We start from the raw sequence: 21,867 nt of genomic DNA, 5'->3' as shown, positions 1-21,867 counted from the left end.
CTAAAATTATAGCTGATATAACAGTAAATGAGACAGTGATGATTTTTATTGAAGGAATGGCTGGTTTAATGAGCATAATGAAATGTCTTGGTTTTTGAGATTGGACATTTCTGTATTACTTCTGCTTTATAATATGATTATACACATATAAAAAGGAGCAGGTGTTAAATCAAAGTCTTTAACACTAGAGGCCCATAGATCGGGAGAAAAGGGTACTGTTCTGTTTTAAGGACAGAAATCAGAAATAGACACATGTTTGTATATATGTGTGTGTGCATACATGTGTATATGTAATAAAAATAGACTTAGAAGTAATGATGAGCAGAATTTTGAGGGTGCAGAAGTGTTGATCCATAATGAATAGGGAATTGGAGGTGAAGGCAGATTAAATCTTCATCTTTTATTTCAGCAAACATGTTGCGGCCACAAACAAGTTGGCACATTAAGTGTGCCTATTCCAAAAGGCACTATTTCATTTTAGATAAATTTTCAGTAAGATAGAAGGAACAGGCAGACAGCAGTCCAGCTAGGCGAAAGCATTAAAAGCAAGTGTGCTATGTTCAGGGTGAAATCTTATTTCAGACTGAGTTAGTTTTGGTTCTCAATACATTTTTATTGAATAGTTAATATTTCAGTAAAATTATTATTGGCTGCTTGAGTTTTAGTTCCATTTACACCATCAGAATTATGTAAAAGTCATATGGCATGGATTAATCTAGAAATGACGCAGTACAGAAAGAGGTTACTATTTTTAGAATAGAGAAGGAAAATTTACGCTGCTAATTTAATTTTTTACATATTCTTTATTTTTCTTACATGTATATGCACATATGCATTCATACTTACACACACACATATATATATGCATACATTCACACACATACATCCATACGTACATGCATACATACATTTCTTTATTGGTTCCTTATAACAGAACAGTACCAAAAAAGTGTTGCCTGAGCATTTTTTAAATCTTTAATGCTTTGCATATGAAACAGATGCATTTTAACCACTTGCGCTAAAAAGACGTGCCACGCATGTTGAGATGCTTTTGTCTCAAACTGCGTGCAAAAATGAAAATAACATGGTGCACATGTTGTCTAACAACGAAATTGTTTATTTCTTGAGTTAAGCTCTGGATTGCACTCGCAGCCGAGGAACGGCGTAAATGAGACACTTTACTGCTTGTTATATTGTAGCGCACAGCACCGCAACTGTGAAGTTTAGTCGTAGCGCAAGTGGTTAAATGCTTGCATTTCATTGTAGTTAATAAAAATTTAATCTTTAAAATTGATTTTATCAGCTTTCAATTTTCATGCTTACGTGCAAGAATAAATTAATGAGTTACAAAATTTAACATGTGTGTTATACCTATGAATATTTAATCTGTGAACCACAATTATGTGAATGTGTGTCACAGATTTTAAAATGCAACATTGTACATACACAGTATTTTATAAGTTTCAACTTTTCTGTATTTGTTAATTTTAATTGAATACTAAATTGAGAGAGAACTTTAAAGTTGTTTTTTGTTCACAGAATAAACATAACATTTAGCTTTAATTTGACATAAAATTTTAAATTGTAGTATATATCTTTCAAAAGTTATTGTGCAGGAAACAGGATGTAAGTGAAATAATTTTCGAAATTTTGTGTTATATTTTTTGTTGCTTTGAAAATAAATATACTTAAAAAACTGTAAATATAGAGCTAGTTATTTAAGGATTATTCTTTATTCAAGAAGTTTCATTTTAAAACATGCAAAACTTACTTATTTGGTACTAAGACCTCCATTTAATGATTTGCTTTTATCTGCAGTTCTGTGTTTATAGTTCTTTTAATACTTATGTTATTTTATATATTTTTTTCCTTCCAAAAACTGTCGAGAAGATATGATTGCTTTAAAATTTTCTTAAATAACAAGTTGTAGCAATTTCTTTTTTTTTTTTTTTTTTTTTTATCTTATACGTTATTCTTAACAAATAATTAATTGCCTGTTTGCAAAGAAAACACTTTTTCAGCATAGCGGTTTTTCTGTAACCTCATACAGTTATAGAGGACCTTAAAGGGAGTACCTTTATTTGTAATAGTTAGCTCATGCCTTTGGAAATTCATCAAGAAAATTAAGACAAAATGCTATATTTTTTTAAGTATAATATACGTATGAAACAAGAAAGTTGATAATAAAACAGTAACAGTGTTGTGTAGCAAATTACTGAGTTATACTATTCATTATATATATTTCAGAAATCTCTTCAACCTCCACTGCCAGGAGACTTAGCTATAAGTTTTTATGTGCAGTCTCATAAACTAGTATTTGCTGTATATCATATTTTATCCAAAGAAGCTCAGGGACCACTTAAATTTGATGTCTTTCAGGTTGGTAAAATTTTAGTGCCTTTGGTCTACTTGATAATTTTTGTATTAAATATATCTATATAATATGTTCTTAATTATATCTATGATTATCATGATATTATCATCTCTTATTTAATGGTTATTTTATCTTCAGTTGTTATTCTTTACTCATTTCCAAAAGCACTATATGCTGTTAATTTAGAAATGATGCATGTTTTCTGACAGCAAATTTCAAAAATGTAATACTAGTTTTTTATGTCTTCTTGCGTTATAGTCTCTTTCTTGCTCTCCCTTTTTCTTTCTTTATATATATATATATATATATACTCAAAAAATGGCTGTGAATCTCAAAATGGGATTTTGCATTGGCTCACTATAAATGGCATATCACTTTTCAAATTGTTGCAACTGAATATTATGGCCCTGTATTATTTTTAAAGAAATTACATAATGAAGAATCTGTATGTTCCTCACATTGTGAAAGAATATTGGCATTTAGAGCTATCAAATATTGAATAACATAGTTTTCCAACTGAACATATGCACTTGGAAGCCCAAATTTAGAATTTCCAAATTTCTTCTATTATTTATTTCATATTTTATAAAACTTTAATAAATTTTGGATTAACAAACCCAATGATGGGAAAGCAAGCAGTGGGAACACTGTACAGAATAAAACATTTTTATCTCCAGCACAGGAGACTGTTTATCAGGAATTCTAAAGATATGACTTTTTTAATTTTTTTGTGATAAAGTATTGAATTTTATGTGGCATAAGTACAAGGACATTGAATAAACAAAGCTAACACTTAAAAAGTTAGTAATTACTTAATTAATTAAAGCCAAAAAAAATTTTTTTGTAAGCCATCTTACTGATATGGTGAATTGACAAAAGAATGAAGAAAATATAAAAATGTATGCCAACACTTATCAATGCGTTAGGAATTCTAAACATATGCTGCTATGCTGCATTTAAAAATTTTGTTGTTGAACTGTATATGGCATAAGTACAAAGAATGCTTAATAATAAAGTAAAAAAGACTGGGGAGGAAAGAATGGGTTAACAGGAGTGAGTATAAGACAGACTGGTGGACTCTGAGCTGAGCAAGAGCGGTAAAGAAATTATTCAGCACCTGAAAGGTTTAAGTGAAGTTTTCAATTGCTGTTTTCCTAGTAGACTGTGGGTTAAAAACCCATCTTTTGTCAATGCATGACTTTCGACCATATTAGCAGAAGGATGATGGAAATTTTATTTAAATGAATCTGATTCAACATTTAGAAAAATTTAAATTAATTTAATTCTGATGCAGTTTAAAACAGGAGTATCCTAACTTGTCAAAAAGGCCATCTGGGCACTTTAACCATTTGCAACTATGTGAAAAAGTGTTCTCAGCTGTGTGTGTCAACAAAAAGTAAATACAGTCAAATACCAAAAATTCGCTTACCTGAAATCCGCCAACTCTTAAAATCTGCGTTGCCTCTCAAAATATAAACATTCAGTTTATAGCTTCAGGAAACTGCAAATGGAATACGAAATATCGAAGAAAAAATACTTAACAAATAATGACGTCATAATTAGCGAATAATAATAAGTCATTACGGAAATTCCAAATTATTGACATCATGATAAAAGTATTTTTTCCCCCTCCAATCTGCATCAAGGTAAAAAAGCAGACAATTCACTCAACTCTTCTTTCAAGTTCATGATTCATGTTTGTCTATTTTCTGAGCTTTGTTATTTCATGAGATTGTTTAGTGCTGCCACTTTTTTTTTATCTGGATATTTTGTGGATAAATTAAGAATACTTTAAATTTCAGGGCTTTTTAATACAGTGACAGATAAGAAACATACTCATGATTTTACTGTTTGCAACATTAATAAACGTAAACACGTTGCATTGACGGTAATGCAAAAAGTGGAAATTCTGCAAAAGATAGAGGCAGGTGCTATTCCTCGGTTTATATCAGAATCATATGGAATTGTGACACGAACTGTGTATGATATACAGAAAAATAAAGAAAAGCTGTTGAAATTTTATAGCAACAGTGATTCTAACACTGGAATCCGAAACCGGAAATCTTTGCATGAGGCGAAATCGGCAAACCTCGATGCTGTCTTGTACATATAATATAATCAATTTATGTATGTAATAATAATTTAATGCATATAATAAATTATTGTAATAATGAATTTTGTACTTTTAGTGCGAATATTACGATTTATCTTTTCTGTCCTGAAATCCGCACAACCTCTGCTCCCAAGCTTTGCAGATTTCTGGACTTTTACCGTATTGCAATAAACTTGATTCTGAACCTGACAAGAGAATTCGACTTTCACCCATAAAACCTAATATTAAGTACATTTCCGATAATAAAAAGCAGTACTACTCATCTCATTAAAATTTAAAAGTCTTGTTTGAATACAGTATTTTAAGAACTTTTGGGTTAATTTTGAAATTATGTTTTGAAACAAATAAATATTATTTGAAGTAATTGCCATTCTTGCTAGAAATAATCTGTTTACAGAATATTACATTAAAACCATAATATTGAAGCAAACTAGGGATTCTACAATAAAAGTGGACATTAAAGTGGGTTCCACTTATCAAAAAGATTAAGAAGCACTGCTCTTGGCAAAATCAACAGGAATCCTTATATTTGCTTTTGTAAGGTATTTTCAATTCTTTACAAGCAGTAACATTCTGATAATGAAAATGCATTAGTAGGTTAAATTTCGGAAATTTTACTCTCTTCTTCTTCTTTTATTTTATTTATTTATTTATTTTTTGTTGTTGTTGTTATTTTTATTTTTTTATTATTTTTATTTATTTATTTATTTATTTATTTATTTCCAGGAAGAGGAGAATTTGGTTAGGGGTGTTTAAAATCATAGAAAAACTATTTAATCAGATTCTGTGAGTTGCAACAAAAAATGTATAATTAAAAAAAATTCAGTTTTTTTTTTTTTTTTTTAATTAGTTTTTCATCTTCCTCCCTTGCTTTTAAAAAAAAGGGTGGGGCTTTTCTCTATCTAAAGGAAATGGTCATCATATTTCAGTTTTTAATATGTGCTTTTGTTTTATAAATTATCAGATGTAATTTCATTTGTAAGTTTGGAACTTATCTACATGAAAACAAGTTTAATGGTCATAAAAGAATATACAGTAATTTAATGTTTGTAATATTTTAGCATAGTTTATTATTTTTTAAATTTGGTAAAATTTTCGGAGTGTGTGATGTCTCATGTAACTAATAAATGGAATGGGCAATACCTAATTTTTTTAATAGTGTTTTCAAAGTATTTTTCTCTAGATTAAAGTTGTTAGCCTTGTGGCGTAAATAGCTGATAAGTTTAAATTATTTCTTTATGAAGCTGACTTTTAGCTAACTGAATTTCTAATAGTTTCATTTTTAAAAAATTTTTAAATACCCTACAATGATAATACAAGTAAATGATACTTTTTTTTTATTATTATTACAGCCCTCATTACTGAATTGCACAAAAGTTATTGATAAATTGCAAACATATGTCACAAAATGTTGTCAAACGACCGACAGTCCTGATTGCGGCCAGTTTAAATCCACCTGGTGTAAGAGGACACCTAAGTTGCTACATGTTATTATTGCATTTCTGTCATATTTAATGTCCCTTTTTCTCCCCCCCCCCCAAAAAAAATATAGTAAAAGTTTTTGATTTACCAAGGAATGAAAGAGATGGTAAAGATTACTGGCCATTTGGTGACAGTTTGTGAAATATGCTAGTAATTTATTGATAATAAGAGGCCATAATAATAATGAACTATCAGATAAATTTTAAAACATTCTTTTATTTCTTAGGCTGAGTCATCTGTTCCTTGGCTAAGTGAAGTTTTAGTTCTGTTCACTGTATCATTGCAGTTGTGTCAACAGCTGAAAGATAAAGTAATTTTTTTTTAACCCTACATTCTTTGTTTAGTAAAAACAGAGCTTTGTAGTGTTTTTTGTTAGCTTGTGCATTCACATTAATATTATTTAAAGCTCAGCCAATTTAAAGTGCATTTGTTTTTATTTTATTTATTTATTTTTTCAGATTGCTGTGTTTGCTCAGTACAAAGAAATGAATATGATATAATAAATGTACTTCATGTGTATGTTACAAGTTTATGATTTTTGTTAAGATTAAATATATGTTTGATTGTATTGTTGAAAGGTAACAATGCCTTAAAAATTGGAGTTTTGTAACTAAAAAACTGTGAGTGGTAGTTTTGAGATGCTAGTTTGTACTAACTGTGCAATATGTTAGTCTTATGCAGTGTTGATAGTATGTATTAATTGCAACATATTGTTTTGATGTACTGTGTTTTATAACTTTTGCTGTGCATTTTGTGTTATAAAATATTGTTGGTACTAATGTAATTTCATATGTTAAACATTGACCTAATTTCTTACTCCAAGATAACATTTTTGTTCTATATCACTGCGAAAACAATTGAGTTCAGTGTGTGTGTATATATGTAACCAATCTTGTATTTCTTATAATTTTTTTTTTTTTCTTTGGGGGGGAGAACAGATATTCTCCTCTCTTTCTTTTTTTTTTTTTTTTTAATCCAAATTTTTCTCCATTAGAAAAGAATTACTTTTTGGGGGGCATAAACATTTCATATGGTCATAAAAAAATTATAACTTTTTAAGAAATAAATAAATCAATTATATGGATTTTTATAGTAATATCTTACCTTGAGTGACATGTTAGTTTATTTTTTGTTGTTAAGCATTCGATTACTAATGCATGTCCGCTGCTAAACTAGAAATCTTGTATGTATTAAAAAAAAAAGTATGGTTCTTAGAATTTTGCAACTCCTTCTTTTAATGAATATTTCCTGTTACCTAAAGGTATTTTTTATAAATTGGCATCTGTAATTTTTATATGACGTTGAAATTACAATCATAATATACATATATGTGTGACACATTACTTGACTGAAGCATTTGAAGATTAATATAAAAGAGTAGTATGCCAATAATGTCCAGAAGATAATATGTTTCTGAAGCTAAGATCTCTGTTAAAAAAATGAAAACAATTATTTTAGCCTGTTTTAAAGCAATTTTGTTGATTTAATTATCATGTGCAACTGAGACCAGAGTTTGTTTTTAAATATGTAATATTAAAGGAAAATTTCATGTTTATAAAATAAAAGATTTGCAAATATTTTTTTTTTTCTCAGTTAGTCCTTTTTAGGGAGGATAGAGTAGTATATGCTATATATTTGCTGAATTTTTAGCATTATTTATTAAAATGAAGAAATAGTAAATGGTATTAATCAGGTAGCAATTTTTATGATGGTTATAATAATGCAGCAAATGTTTTAGCTGTATAATTAATTATTGTCCATATATTGATAGTCTTAAAAATGCTTAGGCATACAAAATATTTTGGATTTCTAATAAAATATTTTTTATTTTTTTCCTTAATCTTAAAAATACTACTTTTAAGGTGGTATAGTAAAAACTAATGCAAAAGTTGTTTTTTCCCCATTTGCGGGCACTTAGCTGACTTAGGTTTTATTGTGGATGCACCTAATTTGTCAGCCACCATTTCCAAAGAACATCTATGTAAAGAAGAAAAGGCTTCATAGACGTAATGTAAACCAATTTGTCTTTTACGCCACTAGAAAGCAGAGAGAAAATTCGCCAAGGGATTTGGCAACAGAACCTGTTGGCGAGAATTCCCCCCTCTGTGGTGTACCGGACCTGGCCAAGATTTTCCTCCTTCTCAAAGTGTACAGTAAATTGAGGAACACGGGTTAAGATGAATAAGAAAATCAAGTGAAGTTTTACTTTCAATGGCTATTGAACTTGCATTATCCATATCTCAGTTTAATATCTGATTTTATATCCGTCAATATGAAGGGGGGAAAATTGAGTCATACAGCTTTAAACTCTTGATAAACCTGACCATTGAACCTGTTCGAACTTTGACATAAGCTTTGAACTTAGGTGCTTTTTGGCAACAAAGATTTCACGCATGCATGTGCATTTCCCTTTTTCTTCGAAGGGAGCCACTTCTGGTGCTGTGAAGTTTTCCTTCTTAACAATACATTTTTTTTTACCATTACCTCCTATGAAGGGACAGACAACAATTTAAACTAGGCCCATTGGTACCACAGTATGCTTCCCTACCCATTATACCATCTAGGCAGCACTAACACAAAAGTAATATTTCCAAATTATGTATTGGGATATAATATTTTACCTCCTTTCAGTTTTGTAGTTAAAAAAAAGCTGTTGTTAAAATTATTTTATTTCTTTTGCTATTATAATTTCTTCTTTAGTATTCCTCCTTAAGGACAAAATTTATTAATTTAGTGATAAATTATGGCAGTTTTTAACTTTCCAGCCATCCAAATGTTTCTTTACTTTCCCCATGAATATCTCAAAACCCTATGAGGTAAACATATTTTTTTCATTTTACACTTTCTACCTAAATCCTTTTCCTTGTGATATGCTACCTTATATAGCTTGGGTATGTTTAAAGGTGCATGTGTATGTATTTGATTAAAGATATCATTGGATATGTGTAACATATGGTTTAGATAATTTGGAAGGTAATTAGAAGATCTGAATTTAATTGAGAGTTCAGTTAAATAACTGTTGGAATTAAATAATAAGTTGAAATGAAAAACTGTTTTGACTAGAAATAAAGAACTAAAATGAAGGATGAAAAGAACTATTTTATGTTGAAATAAAGAACTAAAATGTTATAACTGCTTATTTCATGGTTTAGAATATTAAAATGTACTGTTAATGATTATTTTTTGTCCTGAATACTTATTTATTTTATTGAGATTAATTTATAGATCTTATATATATATTGATATTTGTATATACACACATATATATGTATGTATGCATGTTTGTAATGTAAGTGGATTAATTTTTTGGAAGGAGAGGGAAGTTCAAAAAAAATATTCGGGTTTTCTAACATTTATTTCCTAAACAGGAGAAAGGAAAAAACGTGCATACCTCCTTTGAGTTTGAATTTGATATTTTCCTCACTCTATTGTCCCTTTTTTGCACATAGTTTTATTAAGAAAAGTTTCAGGTAGAAATGTGACTCAAATCTTTTTTTCTTGTTAAAAGAAGGCTGTAGTTTTATTAAGAAAAGTTTCAGGCAGAAATGTGACTCAAATCTTTTTTTCTTGTTGAAAGAAAGCCTTTCTTACCTAAATGTGAATTGAATATGTAAATAATGTTGTTTAATAATTATATTAAACATTTTCTTAAATTTGTACATAACTTATATTGTTTCTCAGATTTATTATATAAAAAATTATTAAATATGTTTAATTTTATTTAAAAAAAATATTTTTTTGATGATCCTTGACCTCAGTTTAAACATTTATTAGAACTGCTATGATTTAAAGTTTTTTTTTCTTTTCTTTTTGTGACACTAGCCAACACAACACAACCCTAGCATGCATATAGACGTGTATGAGTACATGGGAATTTTTATGCTTTAAGCAAGCTATTTAGACTTCGTTTTCTGATCAATTGTCCCCTCCACCATGCGCACTCTTCTTTTTTTCCTTGTAATGCATTATAATGGCAGTGTGAAGTTCACTGGCTAAGGAGTAAGATAATGTTGTATTCCTTCAGAAATTTGGTTTTTGTCTCAACAATAGACAACATGAAAATTTTCATTCTGTATCATTGTGCTTCCTAAAAACTGAACTTTAGGAACTTTAGAAATGCAGTGTAAAAAACTACAAGCAAAGTGTTATAATCCTAGTTGGAATTATTTTGGAGAAAATTAGAGAACAGTGGGGTGGACTTTCTTTGTAGGGGTGCAGGTCATCAGAGAGTACAAGAAACTTGCATATTAATTTATAAAACTAACTTACTGAGCACATAATAATTTGGGTCATTAATGAGCTTGGCTTTCCTTATCATACCTTTTTCTCATAAATAAGGATAATTATTTTTAATTCTAAGATTTTTCAACAATATATTTAAAAAAAGGTCCTCTTTTCTGCAAAGAAAATCATTCTAAAATAATTTACACTAGTTTGTTCTTGAAATTCATCAAGCTTTTTTAATTGAAAGTTTTTTAATGATATAAAAAAGACCTAATTATAAGGTTTTAATGTCAAATGAGCAAAGAAATTGCTGAATTTATGAGGGTGATATAATAATAACTCTTTTTGTTTTGGAAGAAGAAATTCTTAAGTAGAGTATTAAATGGAACTTAGCATGTAAATATAAATTTTTTTCATTATGACTTCAAATTACACATCTGAAATAATTTATATTGTATATGTCAAGCTGTATCAAAATAATTGAAACTTCTTGGATCAACAAAGTGAAAAGCATAAATGAAAATTTTCTGCAATTTCTAGATGCTCAGTTTGTTGGACAAGAAATTGGATTCTCTAAAGTGGCCTTAAATCTAGAAATAGTGATATTGGTTATAATTCTGCACAGATACCAGAATTTCAAAGCCATCATTATGTCTCTGTTAAATGATAGTAAAGCATTAATCTAAAATTAACATAAGGGCTTGACTAGTGATGTGGACCATGCTAGAGATTATTAAACTGTGCATTTATTCCTAGAGTAGTGAATAGTTATAGAATTTGTGTAATTTAGTTAGCTATTTTAACATAGAAATGAAGTAGTAATTATTTGTGCAATTAAAAATAGATGGAATTTTTTTAATATTGGATATTTGAAGAAAAGAATTCTAAGAATGACTTAAAATATGGAAAATATGTGGATATTAATTTTATGGTAATTTCAGTTCAAGCATTTAATCTGTATTTCAACAGATCAAAATTATATAATGCAGAGATTTTAATAAGTTATGAATTAATATGCTTCAATTCTTCGTATCAAATTACCTTCAAAATTAATCAAAATTAAAATCATTAGATGCTAAAATTAAAAACATGTTACCAAAAAAAAAAAAAAAAAAAAATACTGTGCTTTCAGGGTCTTGGACTAAAAGCTCTACTCATTCTCTTCATAGCAGTCTATTTTTGATTTTCATTCAAATGATTAATAGAATCTGAATAATCTAATTATTTCAAAACTAAAAATCTCATTAAGTCTTTTTAAGATAGAGACTTAGAAGAATAAAGACTCTTTTAAGAATGGAGAGGGCATAAATGTATATTTAGTTTATAATTAATGAATTCATCTTTAATATGTAAGATTTTCATTTATAAACCAATGAAAAAATAGAGCCAAAAATAGGAGAGGCGTGATGATTAGAATGCAATGATACCAAGTTAATATTATTAAAATTATTAACTGAAAACTCTCACCAAATAGAGAACAAAGTGGAAGAGGGATCTAAGAAAGGCCCATCCTAGATTGTCATGCCAATAGAAAAATCAAAGAAGCTTCTGAGTGACTGAAAGAAATCAGGATTTCCAACATAATTTTTTGTTTGTTAGAATATAAATATTTCTATTTTGTACCTGTATGTAAAGAATGTATGCTCATGGCAGAAAATTCTGGTTTGATAGATATAACACTTTTATTGTTAATTAAAACCAGTAGTTATTATTGATGCTAATATGAATTACTGCTGGTTAATAGAGAAAGATAAAGGGCATTATGATTAGCTGATAACAAGTTCTTGAAATTCACTAATCTCTTTTTCTGTTTGTGGTACTTGTCTTTCATTTAGGTATGGCTGAAGAAGGGAATACTAGTGAATTACTAAAGGCATTTCTAATAAAATAAAATCTATGCCAATTATCACCAGTTTTCTTATAGAAAGTTTTACTTGGCATGCCAATTCTTCCCCCAAGAATTCCTAGAGAAATGAGTAAATTGACTAAAGGAAATATTGCATATAATGAAACTATAATTTGAGAAGAAATTTTTTATAATTCAGATTTAATTCAAATAATTTATGACTCATCAGAATTTTCAAATAGGATGGAAAATTTATATTTTTAAGTGTAATTTTTTAATTTATAATTTTAAGTGTGCAATTATATTCTTTTCACAGTGCAGCTACAATTCATTTCATCTGGTTAACATTAGGTATTCAGTTTAATATGTTGTTGTTTTCTACTTAATCTTTTTTTAGAAATGAACATTCTTAATTTACATTGATTAAAGAATATGTGAGTACCTCTATGTATATATCTAGAAACTTAATTTTCATAGTTATAAATGTTTAAAAAAGATTTCAGCAATTAATTTTTATATTTTTTATTAAAATTTGCATAAAAAAATTTAAAAAATCATTCATACATTTTGACTGAATGTAATTAATTTTTATATCTTACCAGTTAAAGTTTTTATTAATTTATGTAGTTTTGTGGTAAGGTTACTTATGTTTCAGAGGCAAAACTATTGTTCATAATTTTGCCATACAAAGTTAAAAATTATGTCATATCATAACATGGAAAAAATATGTGCCCTGCATTATTTAATAAATGATGATTAACAGTCAGATTAATAAAATATCTGGTACTTCATTTGCTGTATGTAATTTGAGATTCACTTTTACATGTTCTTAATAATGGGGGAAATTTTATTATAAGTGATATTTCAATTGTAATTTGCAAATTTTTAACAGGAGTAATAATAATTTAAGACAAACTATAAGCTAAATTTATCAATAGTTAACATTTAAGGTTTAGCATAATTAATACATACATATTACAGCAAATTAGATTTTATGCTAAAATCGTAATAAATTAATTTTCCATCCTTTCTTTGAAATAGAAAGTAAATACCCCTGAATACATTTAAGTCAGTTTTTAAACTATCCTTTTTTTCATTTAAAGTATGTCTTCATTATCAATTTCTAGAATGATTTAGAACATATCATCAGAACTTGCTAAATTTTTTTCAGTTAGATTTTAAAAATTTATGGCTGCAGATTTTGTTAAAGAGCTGAATTATTTGATTATAGTGAAGCAGACAAGGGCTGTCTGCATATGGAAAAAGTTGCCCCCATGAAGATTTTCCAAAGAAAACTGTCTCATATTGATATTGCATATGAAGAAAATCATAAAAGCATTATGTACTACCAAGAATAAGATTGTGAAGTGGAATAAAGAGTTTTCCTTGTCTCTTGGTATTCTGCTATTTGTAAATTTGTTATAGTATTGCAGTTTTGATTAATTTAAGAATTTATTGCTTAGAGCCTAAAGCTGTATTCAGTTCAATTATTTGGTTTGTCAAAACTTATGGTACTGAAATATTAACACAAAACCTTGGTGCAATTTGGGGGGTTGAATCTTTTTTTTCTATAGAAAGATTCCAAAATCGTTGGTATTTATCTAAAGTCGGTAAACATTATCATCATATAAAAAGAATTAGCAATTTAAAATACAAATTTGAGTTATTAAATAAGGATTACGTGATGCATTAAAAAATAAAACACTTAAATTCTTCCTCAAATATTTCTGTATTTTTTTTTTTTTTTTTTTTTTTTTTTTTTTTTTTTTGCACTATTCTTTTCCCAAAATACACAACAATCTGTTTTTGCTTTAAAAAAAATAGAGAATTGCAAAGACTTGGCTTTGAACAACCCTCGGCAGCAGGCTATCTGGGAAATGTATTTCCTCATTGTTCCCTTTAAATATTTTTCAGAAAAATTCTATATACTTACAGAAATTTTACTGCAATTTCTTCCATTGCTGGCAAATTCCACAAGTCACTCGAGAACAGCAATTTCATTGTTCGCTTGATTTTGACTAGCTTTTGGCCTCTGAATCCGAAAATAACCTCAGTTTTTGTCTATCCTGTTAACTTTAAGCCACAGGATACTTCAGAAGTCACATAAAATGTGCATATAAAAGAAAATAAAGGGAAAACTTACCAAATATATTGAATAGCTTGGAATTATATGCCAATGCATCGTTGCATTGCAGAAACTAAATATTGGTTTTTTAAGTCTAATATGCTGAGTTCTCTTCTAAAGTTTGTCTATTGCATCTTTAAAATGTTAAGTTCATATCTCTCCAGAAATGCAGTACCTTTACTGTACTTTGTAAGATAATGTTTTAAAGGATGATGCAGATGAAAAGATTTTTTCCCCCTTCTGTAACATATGTAGGTATTGAAAGAATGTGAGATTATTTAAAATCTGATTACAGGTAGCCATGACTGCTCATCATCATATTTTCAAGCTTGAGAACTAAGGACATACATTTAAAGGTTCAAACCTGACCATTTTTCATTTCTGTTATTTAGATGAATAGGTTTAATATACTCGTGCAAGTTCTCATATTCCTATTTCCTGTTAGAAGATTGAACTGTGCAGGTTTGAGTTACAGTGTTTTATTATTTTATGACCCATTTTCACTTGGTGTACATTTTGAAAACTTCTCTTGCTGTAAATTATAAATACAAAGCAGGTTATCATGGGGGCACAAACTGCACTTTATTTTAAAGATTTGTTAGTCTTTCATATGTGCCTGAAGAGTTAAATTTTAGGTATATGTAATGTAACTGTATAACATATGTTATTTACTTTGTTTATTTTTTAATAAGAAGAGCTGGATAAATGTTTGGTTGAAGTATATTTTGGTTAATTTTCACTCAGAAAAATTAATTGTTATGAAGATTTCTTTATTTTCATATAAGGCATTGTATGTGAAAAGAGCGAATCCACTAATTATTTCTTGGAGAAAACGAGTCTAAATTTCATATCTTCAGTAGGTACTGCATATAATATAAGAAATTTGGTAGTAAATCTTTTCTATCAGAAAACTCTAAAATATATAAATTAAAAACTGCTCTCTAGCTCAGTGCTTCTCAAATTTTTAGCCTTGCTACACTGCAAATTACCAAGAAACCCCATGTGAAGGAAATGATGAGAGAAAGGATTTATAGAAAGAAATACTGTAATAATGAAATTGTTATAATATACATAACTGTTTACAATTTTAAATAAAAATTCATAATTTTATAGCAAAACTAAATCTAGGAATCGCTCTTCATATTGATTTCTCTTTTTACATAAATTGCCTGTCATGTTCTATAAAGAACTTAAATTTATTAAAATTTGTTTTTCATATTATTCATTTTATAAATGTAAAATATTGTGCAAGATGAGTTTTGAGATTTTTCTCTTAATGTTATGCTGATTGTTGAAGAACTATGAGGTGTCTATATATATATAGTGATCATGTATCTATAGCATCATGGCAATCTTACCATGTCTTCCATCTCTTTTGTCTACTACATGCTAACCCTGGCTTGGAGGATAGAAGATAATAAAGTTGCCTTTTTTTTAAAAAACAAAGTCCTCGGATATTTTATTTTATGTATAAAATTGATAAATTAAAAATTAAAGTATTATAGACAAAAAACCTTAGAACCAATTGCACAAAGACCCAAAAGAAGTGAAAATCAGAACCAATAACTTTCAAAATACCCTATAAATATGTAAAATAAGAACTAAAGAAATGTGGAATACTAAAACCTAAAAATAACAAAAACCAGGGAAAATACAAAAGAAGGGGAAGAGTCAAATCTGATATAATGTTATCAAGAGGAGGATGCATCAGAATCAAATACAGTTCCACTTGAAAACCACTTCATTTCTGTGTCCAAAATCAGCTGATGAACCGTTCTAACGTATTTAATTATAACAGTTCACACAAAAATTCAGTACAAATAATACAAATATAAGGATAATAGCAGTGATAAAAATATTAGTGCATTTGAAAGGATTTTATTTTATGAATAAATACTTTTTGAGAGGTTAGCTGTTTGAAAGCAGAAAGAATAAATTGCATTTTATAAAATTCTTATTCCCCCCTCCCCCAGTAAAACATGTTTCTGATTGTATTTAATTAGTCAAATTTCTTTTTTAACTGTATTAAATAATCCCATAAACTGTAAATTTATGCTGTTTTATACTGTAGAGCAAGGGTTCCCAACAGGGTCTGTCAATGAAATTTTAAGAGGGGGTCAACTGATGATCAAAGGGTCGATAGCCAAATATGTACTGCCAATTGATAGACATAATAAAGATCCCATTGATTACAGAAATATGTATTAAATTGATAATTATTTATTAATATAAAGCTATGTCATGATTATCTTTATTTTTCCATTCCAAAATTGTCTTGTTTATAACAACACTGAATTGAAAAGAATTCCACTATATTGATAACTTAATGTGATTGTCCATTATTTGAAAAGGGTTATATTTCCTCAGAAGACATTTTGTTATATACTAGCCACTTGCAAAATTTAAAGGATTTTAATGGTGTCACTTCTAACCCTTGAAGTATTCTAATGTGATAACCTATTCAACCTAATACCAGTGTTAGAAAGTTCACTTCTAACACATTATATATTTGAATGTAGTAGCATAGGTCATACAACTGCTAAAATGTGATATATCTGATCTTGATGTGTGATACAAGAAGAGTTGATTGCATCGAAGGATGATATTAAAACACAAATCTTTTTCAAAACTTGTGAATGCTTGAAGTTGTGGAAAAGTCATTTGAGAGAAATATCTCCAAATAAAAGTTGTTACCGAACCAACATTATTGACTTCTCTCCCTTTTTACCTTTCTGTTATCTTCAAGTTATTTATATGCTAATTATTTGTATTGTCGTTATGTTGTATATTATAGAGAAAAATGTAAAGATGCCGATGAAGAAAATCATTCTTTGAAAAGAGGTAGATGCAAGAAAAAGGTTGGCAATCTCTGCTATAATATCTTTAAATTCACTTAAGTCATTTTCTATAAACCATACATTTGCTAGTTTTTTTTTTTTTTTTTTTTTTTTTTTTTGTATAACTGAATGTTTTACTTGAAAGTCTAAATAGAGTAGAATTAGCTAGTATTGACACCACTAAATGCTGAGACATATTTGAAAGTATTGAAGATGAGGATGTGTGCATGTGTTTGATTGCATGCTAATGCTCAAGAACTAGCCTTTAGATGTAGGATTAGGATCAGATATGAGATTAGAAAATTGTTTTAAACTTCTGTATATCAGTTCTAGCAATGCTGTTTATATGCAAGAAAATGCACATTTTCAGACACACGTTGATGTTCTTATACCTTAATGCATCAGTGACTTCCTCAGAGGTATTTTGATTGACAGTGAGTTATAATTCTTCTGCACTGCTTGAATTCGCATGCTTCAGATTTTTTTCTGAAACTAATTGCATAATACAGGATTTTGAATATCTTTATGTGATTTCTTCAAGAGGAATTAAACTGTGTATTCCACTGCTTATCTACACATTTTAAAAAGTCAGAACTAAATTTGATAATTTACTGTTAAATTGTGTTCTTAACTATTCAAAATTAGTTGAAAAATTTTAAGCTTATTTAATCTTATTGTTCTCGAATGAAAATTTTTATTAATGGTGCATAAATTACATTATCAAAGTATTTTCATATTTTAAACACCATAACTTTTTTTTTAAGCTAGAAACAACCAAATATTAGCGGGGATTCAAACCAAAATCTTGCTGTTGTTAGTTGGATATCTTACTTTTTAACACCATGAGAGTATGCATGGAGGAATATAATAATTCCTTATTCTTTCCCACTTAAAAGGGTGACTGGAAAGAGGCATGATACCTATTAAACCTAATATTAGTGTTAGGAATGTTTAAAACATTACTAATTTTGGACATTCTGAGGTGGCCCATATGCCTTGTCAGTGAGAAATGAGTGATTATCTTGATTAAATTTAAACCATCATTTCGGATCTCAGCTTTAATCAAGCTTTAGCATATTTTAAGAATTAACATACTTCATCTTCTGCCATGTTAATTTTTTATTTTATGAGTTTAGGAAGAATTTTTTTTTTTTTTTTTAGTTTATCAGTGTGGGAAAACATTGCATTTATAATTAAAATATCAAGCATGAAGTGCATGTTTATTTCTTAAGCAGTATTATTGATTGCCAAATTTCATTAATCTTTGTAAAAAGATTTTTTTTATGTAAACACCCTTTATTGTTGCAAGATGAAACCAGTTTTATTTCTATTGATTATTTGGTAAAGGAGAAGTATTTATTTTGTAAAGTATTTTGTGGACAATTATTGCATAATGTATTTTTCAGTTATGTAAATAATACATTAAAAAGTTGCACTGTCATTGAAATTTTTTAATTAAATTTAACATCTTTCTTTTAATTTCCAGTTGTGTTGTATGCTTTGGAATGTGTAAATTTTTATTTGAAGTATTTTTTCATCAGTTAACTGACAGATTATTTATAATTTTTTATATGAGATAATTTGTGTAAATATTGTAGGTAAATGTAATTGATGTTAATTTATTTTCTTATTTCTGATCATTTTTATTTGTTTTATGGTTTAAAAAAATTTCTTTTAAAAATTTAGTTTTCATTTCCTGCCATCTTGCTTTTAAACATCTTTGAGGAGTTTAATTCTTCTTAAAAAGGATCAATATGTGAAAAGTCTTTAAAAACTAATATTAAGCATGAACATTCTGAGGTTAATATCTGAGAGAATATAATCATTGAGGGAATGTTTTACATTTTAGATGGTGTTAATTTGCTGCCTAAAATCTACTGCGATAGAGCCATAAAGCCATAGAAATTACACATCTAAAAAAAAATTTAAAAAAAAAAACTGTCTTTTAGTATATTTTCATCTAATGTTTAAAGTGCCTATAATAAAACTGTGCTGTGTATGGCAGCACTCGAGCATTTTTAAATGTCATTAAAAAGACTTAATACATGTTAATTGATTCAAATATCTTTTTAAAGAATTACTGGATGTCAGTAGTATTTTCTTTTGAAATTTAGATAAATTTAATAATTGATCATTGGTACTACTTTAAAATAGCTTTTAAGCTATATTTTTTGTAAAATAAATTTTAAAAATCTCTCAGTTTCGATTTTTACTTAGTATTTTATTTTTTTAAACTAATTTAAAGATCTGAAATGCCAAAATTTTTATTTTTATTCATGCATAAAATATGTAACTTCCTAAATTCAATTTATAAATTTTTCATTGCTTAACTGATGTAATTTTATTCATTGTGATTTCCTCTTAATAATTTGTAATATGCATTTATTATAAAAAATAATTTGCATACCATTTCTAATGTGGTTTGATCATAAAATTGGAGGTCATTCAGCTTATAGTTTGTTTATATTTTAATATGAAAAAAAAGTCTTATGATTAATTTTTAAGGAAGCTCTTTGCCTTTTAGTTAGTAATTTTTTAATTGAACTGACAAGTTAGGTCATTAAGCTTAGATTAAAAAGTCTTATGATTAATGTTTAAGGAAGCAGTTTGTCTTTTAGTTAGTAATTTTTCAGTTGAACTGACAAGTAGTCAAATGGATATTACAGGTAGTCAGATGACAGCATCTAGTGCCTAGATTTAATAACAGAAAATTATCTTTAAATAGAGTATGTCTGTAGGGACCAGCAATTATTGTGTGAAAAGTAATAGTTTTTAATGTAGATGTTTTAATTAATGTATATAATATGGGAAATGCAGAATGTTTGTGATGTATATTTAAGATGTTGATACAAATTTGTCAGTGAAAGAAATCATTCGATATATTTAAGTAAAATCATTAGATGTGTGATAAATAAAATGACAATTATGTTGTGTGAACGTGCACATTTTAATCTGCTTGTAAATGTTGTTGTTACATATATTATTGCATTTAATTGAATTCTGTTCTTTTCATTTTCATCAAATTGTGCTCATTGTACGATTATATTTACATATTAACAATAATTTTAATATTCATATTTAATTATATAGACAGATTTTCTTTTGATACTCATAAAGTTTAAAGACGATGCTACTTGTGATAAACAATTAGGTTTTGTGAAATTAGCTAAATAAAAATAGAAGTGCATGTCCCAGGTGTAAGCTAGTTTTTAATTAATTTTTTAAAAAATATTTTCAGTTTAAGTAAAATAACTGAAAATATTTATGATGTTTTTAAATAAGAATGTCATTATAGTTTTTTTTAATTCATCTTTATTTTTATATATTATCTGTGCATCTTTTTATAAATTCCTATGACTTATAATAGGCTTGTTAAAAGTAATATGATTGAAAGATTTTTAAGTCAATGTTGTTGGTCAGCCTTTTCATTCAAGAGCTACTTAAAAATTTGCAATCAAAGATTGCTGCATACTTCTTGAAAATGTAATAAAACTAAAAACATTACAAATATATTCTAGAATTATATATCATAAATTTATGTATACTTACATATATGATTTTTCACAATGGAGACAGTGGCATGAAAAATATAAGAAGTGGGCCATAAAATTAGTAGCTAGAGATTTATACACTAATATTAAAATACAGTCAAAAGTCGTTAATTCGGACACCCATAATCCGGAATGATCTATAATCCGGACCTCAAAGCGACGCATGCGCGTAAGACCTTTACCGCTGCGAATTTGCGTGTGCGCGTGCGCAAAATACGTTTAATGTATAACGGACGGGATAAGCTAAGCTAAAATTATCTATTTCAGTTAATGTTGCAGATTGCGTTGTTCCTTAATCTTCGAATTGGATCCGAATTATTATTTTTTGCAGACTGTTAGAGCAATTTTATAAAAGTAAGCTTGAACTTTCGATTATGTCAAATAGAATTTCCGATATATATTTACTAATATGTAAAGGATATACAAAGCGAAAGTATCTTTCGGAGTCCATTAAACAAAAAGTGGAATTGCTGCAAAAAATGGATAAAGCCATATCCTTTGTTTATCTAAACTTTGTTTATCTTTAACGCCGCGGCGGGCGGCGTGCAATGAATCGGAAGTTGATCTGTCAGCACTATCCTTATCTTAAGGGCAGATGTTTTTATTTTATTTGGCTTATAATTGCTTACTCAATGTAGTATTTCATCTCGATGTACTCCGTCTTTGATATGATTTAAATCAAATACCTCGTCATTATAATTCGCTTCCGATAGCGAAGAAAGTGACAGAGGTTATTGAAAACAAAAAATTTCGATTGACAAATTAGTCGGTATTCTCGACACAGCAATTATAGGACTTGAACAGCGGAACTTTGTAACTGAACAAGAAATTATGTCTTATAGAATTAAAGAGAATGTATTATCACATAAAAAACGAAGCAACTTAAACAACTTACATTGAAAGAAATGTTTAATAAAGTAAACAAATAAATATTAAGCTTTCTTTTTGTAAATTTTGATACGCTTTAGATCATAATTGTTCTTTATTTCGTAAATTACGGTTTCATATTTTTAATTTTATAATTTCTGCATGCCATTTTACCAGATTTAAACTGATGATCTATAATCCAGAAAAATCGATAATCCGGAATCGCCGAAGTCCCGGCGAGTCCGAATTAACGACTTTTGACTGTATAATCAAAATTTAGATTTCTTAATAATTTATTTTTCCTTCCCCCCCCCCCAAAAAAAAGAACAAGGAATCAATTTCTGCCTCCATATTTGATGAAGCAATCTGTATGATTCTGATAGGATATATAACTGTCATTAATCTTGTGTACATGATTTTCATCACTAAAAACACGTGCTTGCATCAG

General features: G+C 28.1%; 1 protein-coding gene across 3 annotated transcripts in view; it reads left to right on the top strand.

Annotated features, from left to right (window-relative positions):
- rogdi (rogdi atypical leucine zipper) overlaps positions 1 to 20,192 on the top strand; it is a 49,970-nt gene extending 29,778 nt beyond the window's left edge. The window contains exons 8-11 of one of the 3 annotated variants that reach the window (XM_085812654.1): positions 2,248 to 2,379; positions 6,196 to 6,279; positions 6,428 to 6,485; positions 13,271 to 20,192. In XM_085812654.1, the coding sequence (XP_085668780.1) occupies positions 2,248 to 2,379; positions 6,196 to 6,279; positions 6,428 to 6,469 (258 nt within the window). In that variant the 3' untranslated portion in view covers positions 6,470 to 6,485; positions 13,271 to 20,192. Of the gene's footprint in view, positions 1 to 2,247; positions 2,380 to 6,195; positions 6,280 to 6,427 lie in introns of all 3 variants that reach the window. The other 2 variants (XM_085812655.1, XM_085812653.1) reach the window with 2 other exon arrangements.
- The last annotated feature ends 1,675 nt before the right edge of the window (positions 20,193 to 21,867 follow it).

This window comes from Stegodyphus dumicola, chromosome 3 (genome assembly GCF_044657685.1).
Source record: "Stegodyphus dumicola isolate Sdum_Otavi_A_Nest chromosome 3, ASM4465768v1".
NCBI lineage: Eukaryota > Metazoa > Arthropoda > Arachnida > Araneae > Eresidae > Stegodyphus > Stegodyphus dumicola.
This window is presented reverse-complemented; position numbering and strand designations above follow the sequence as displayed.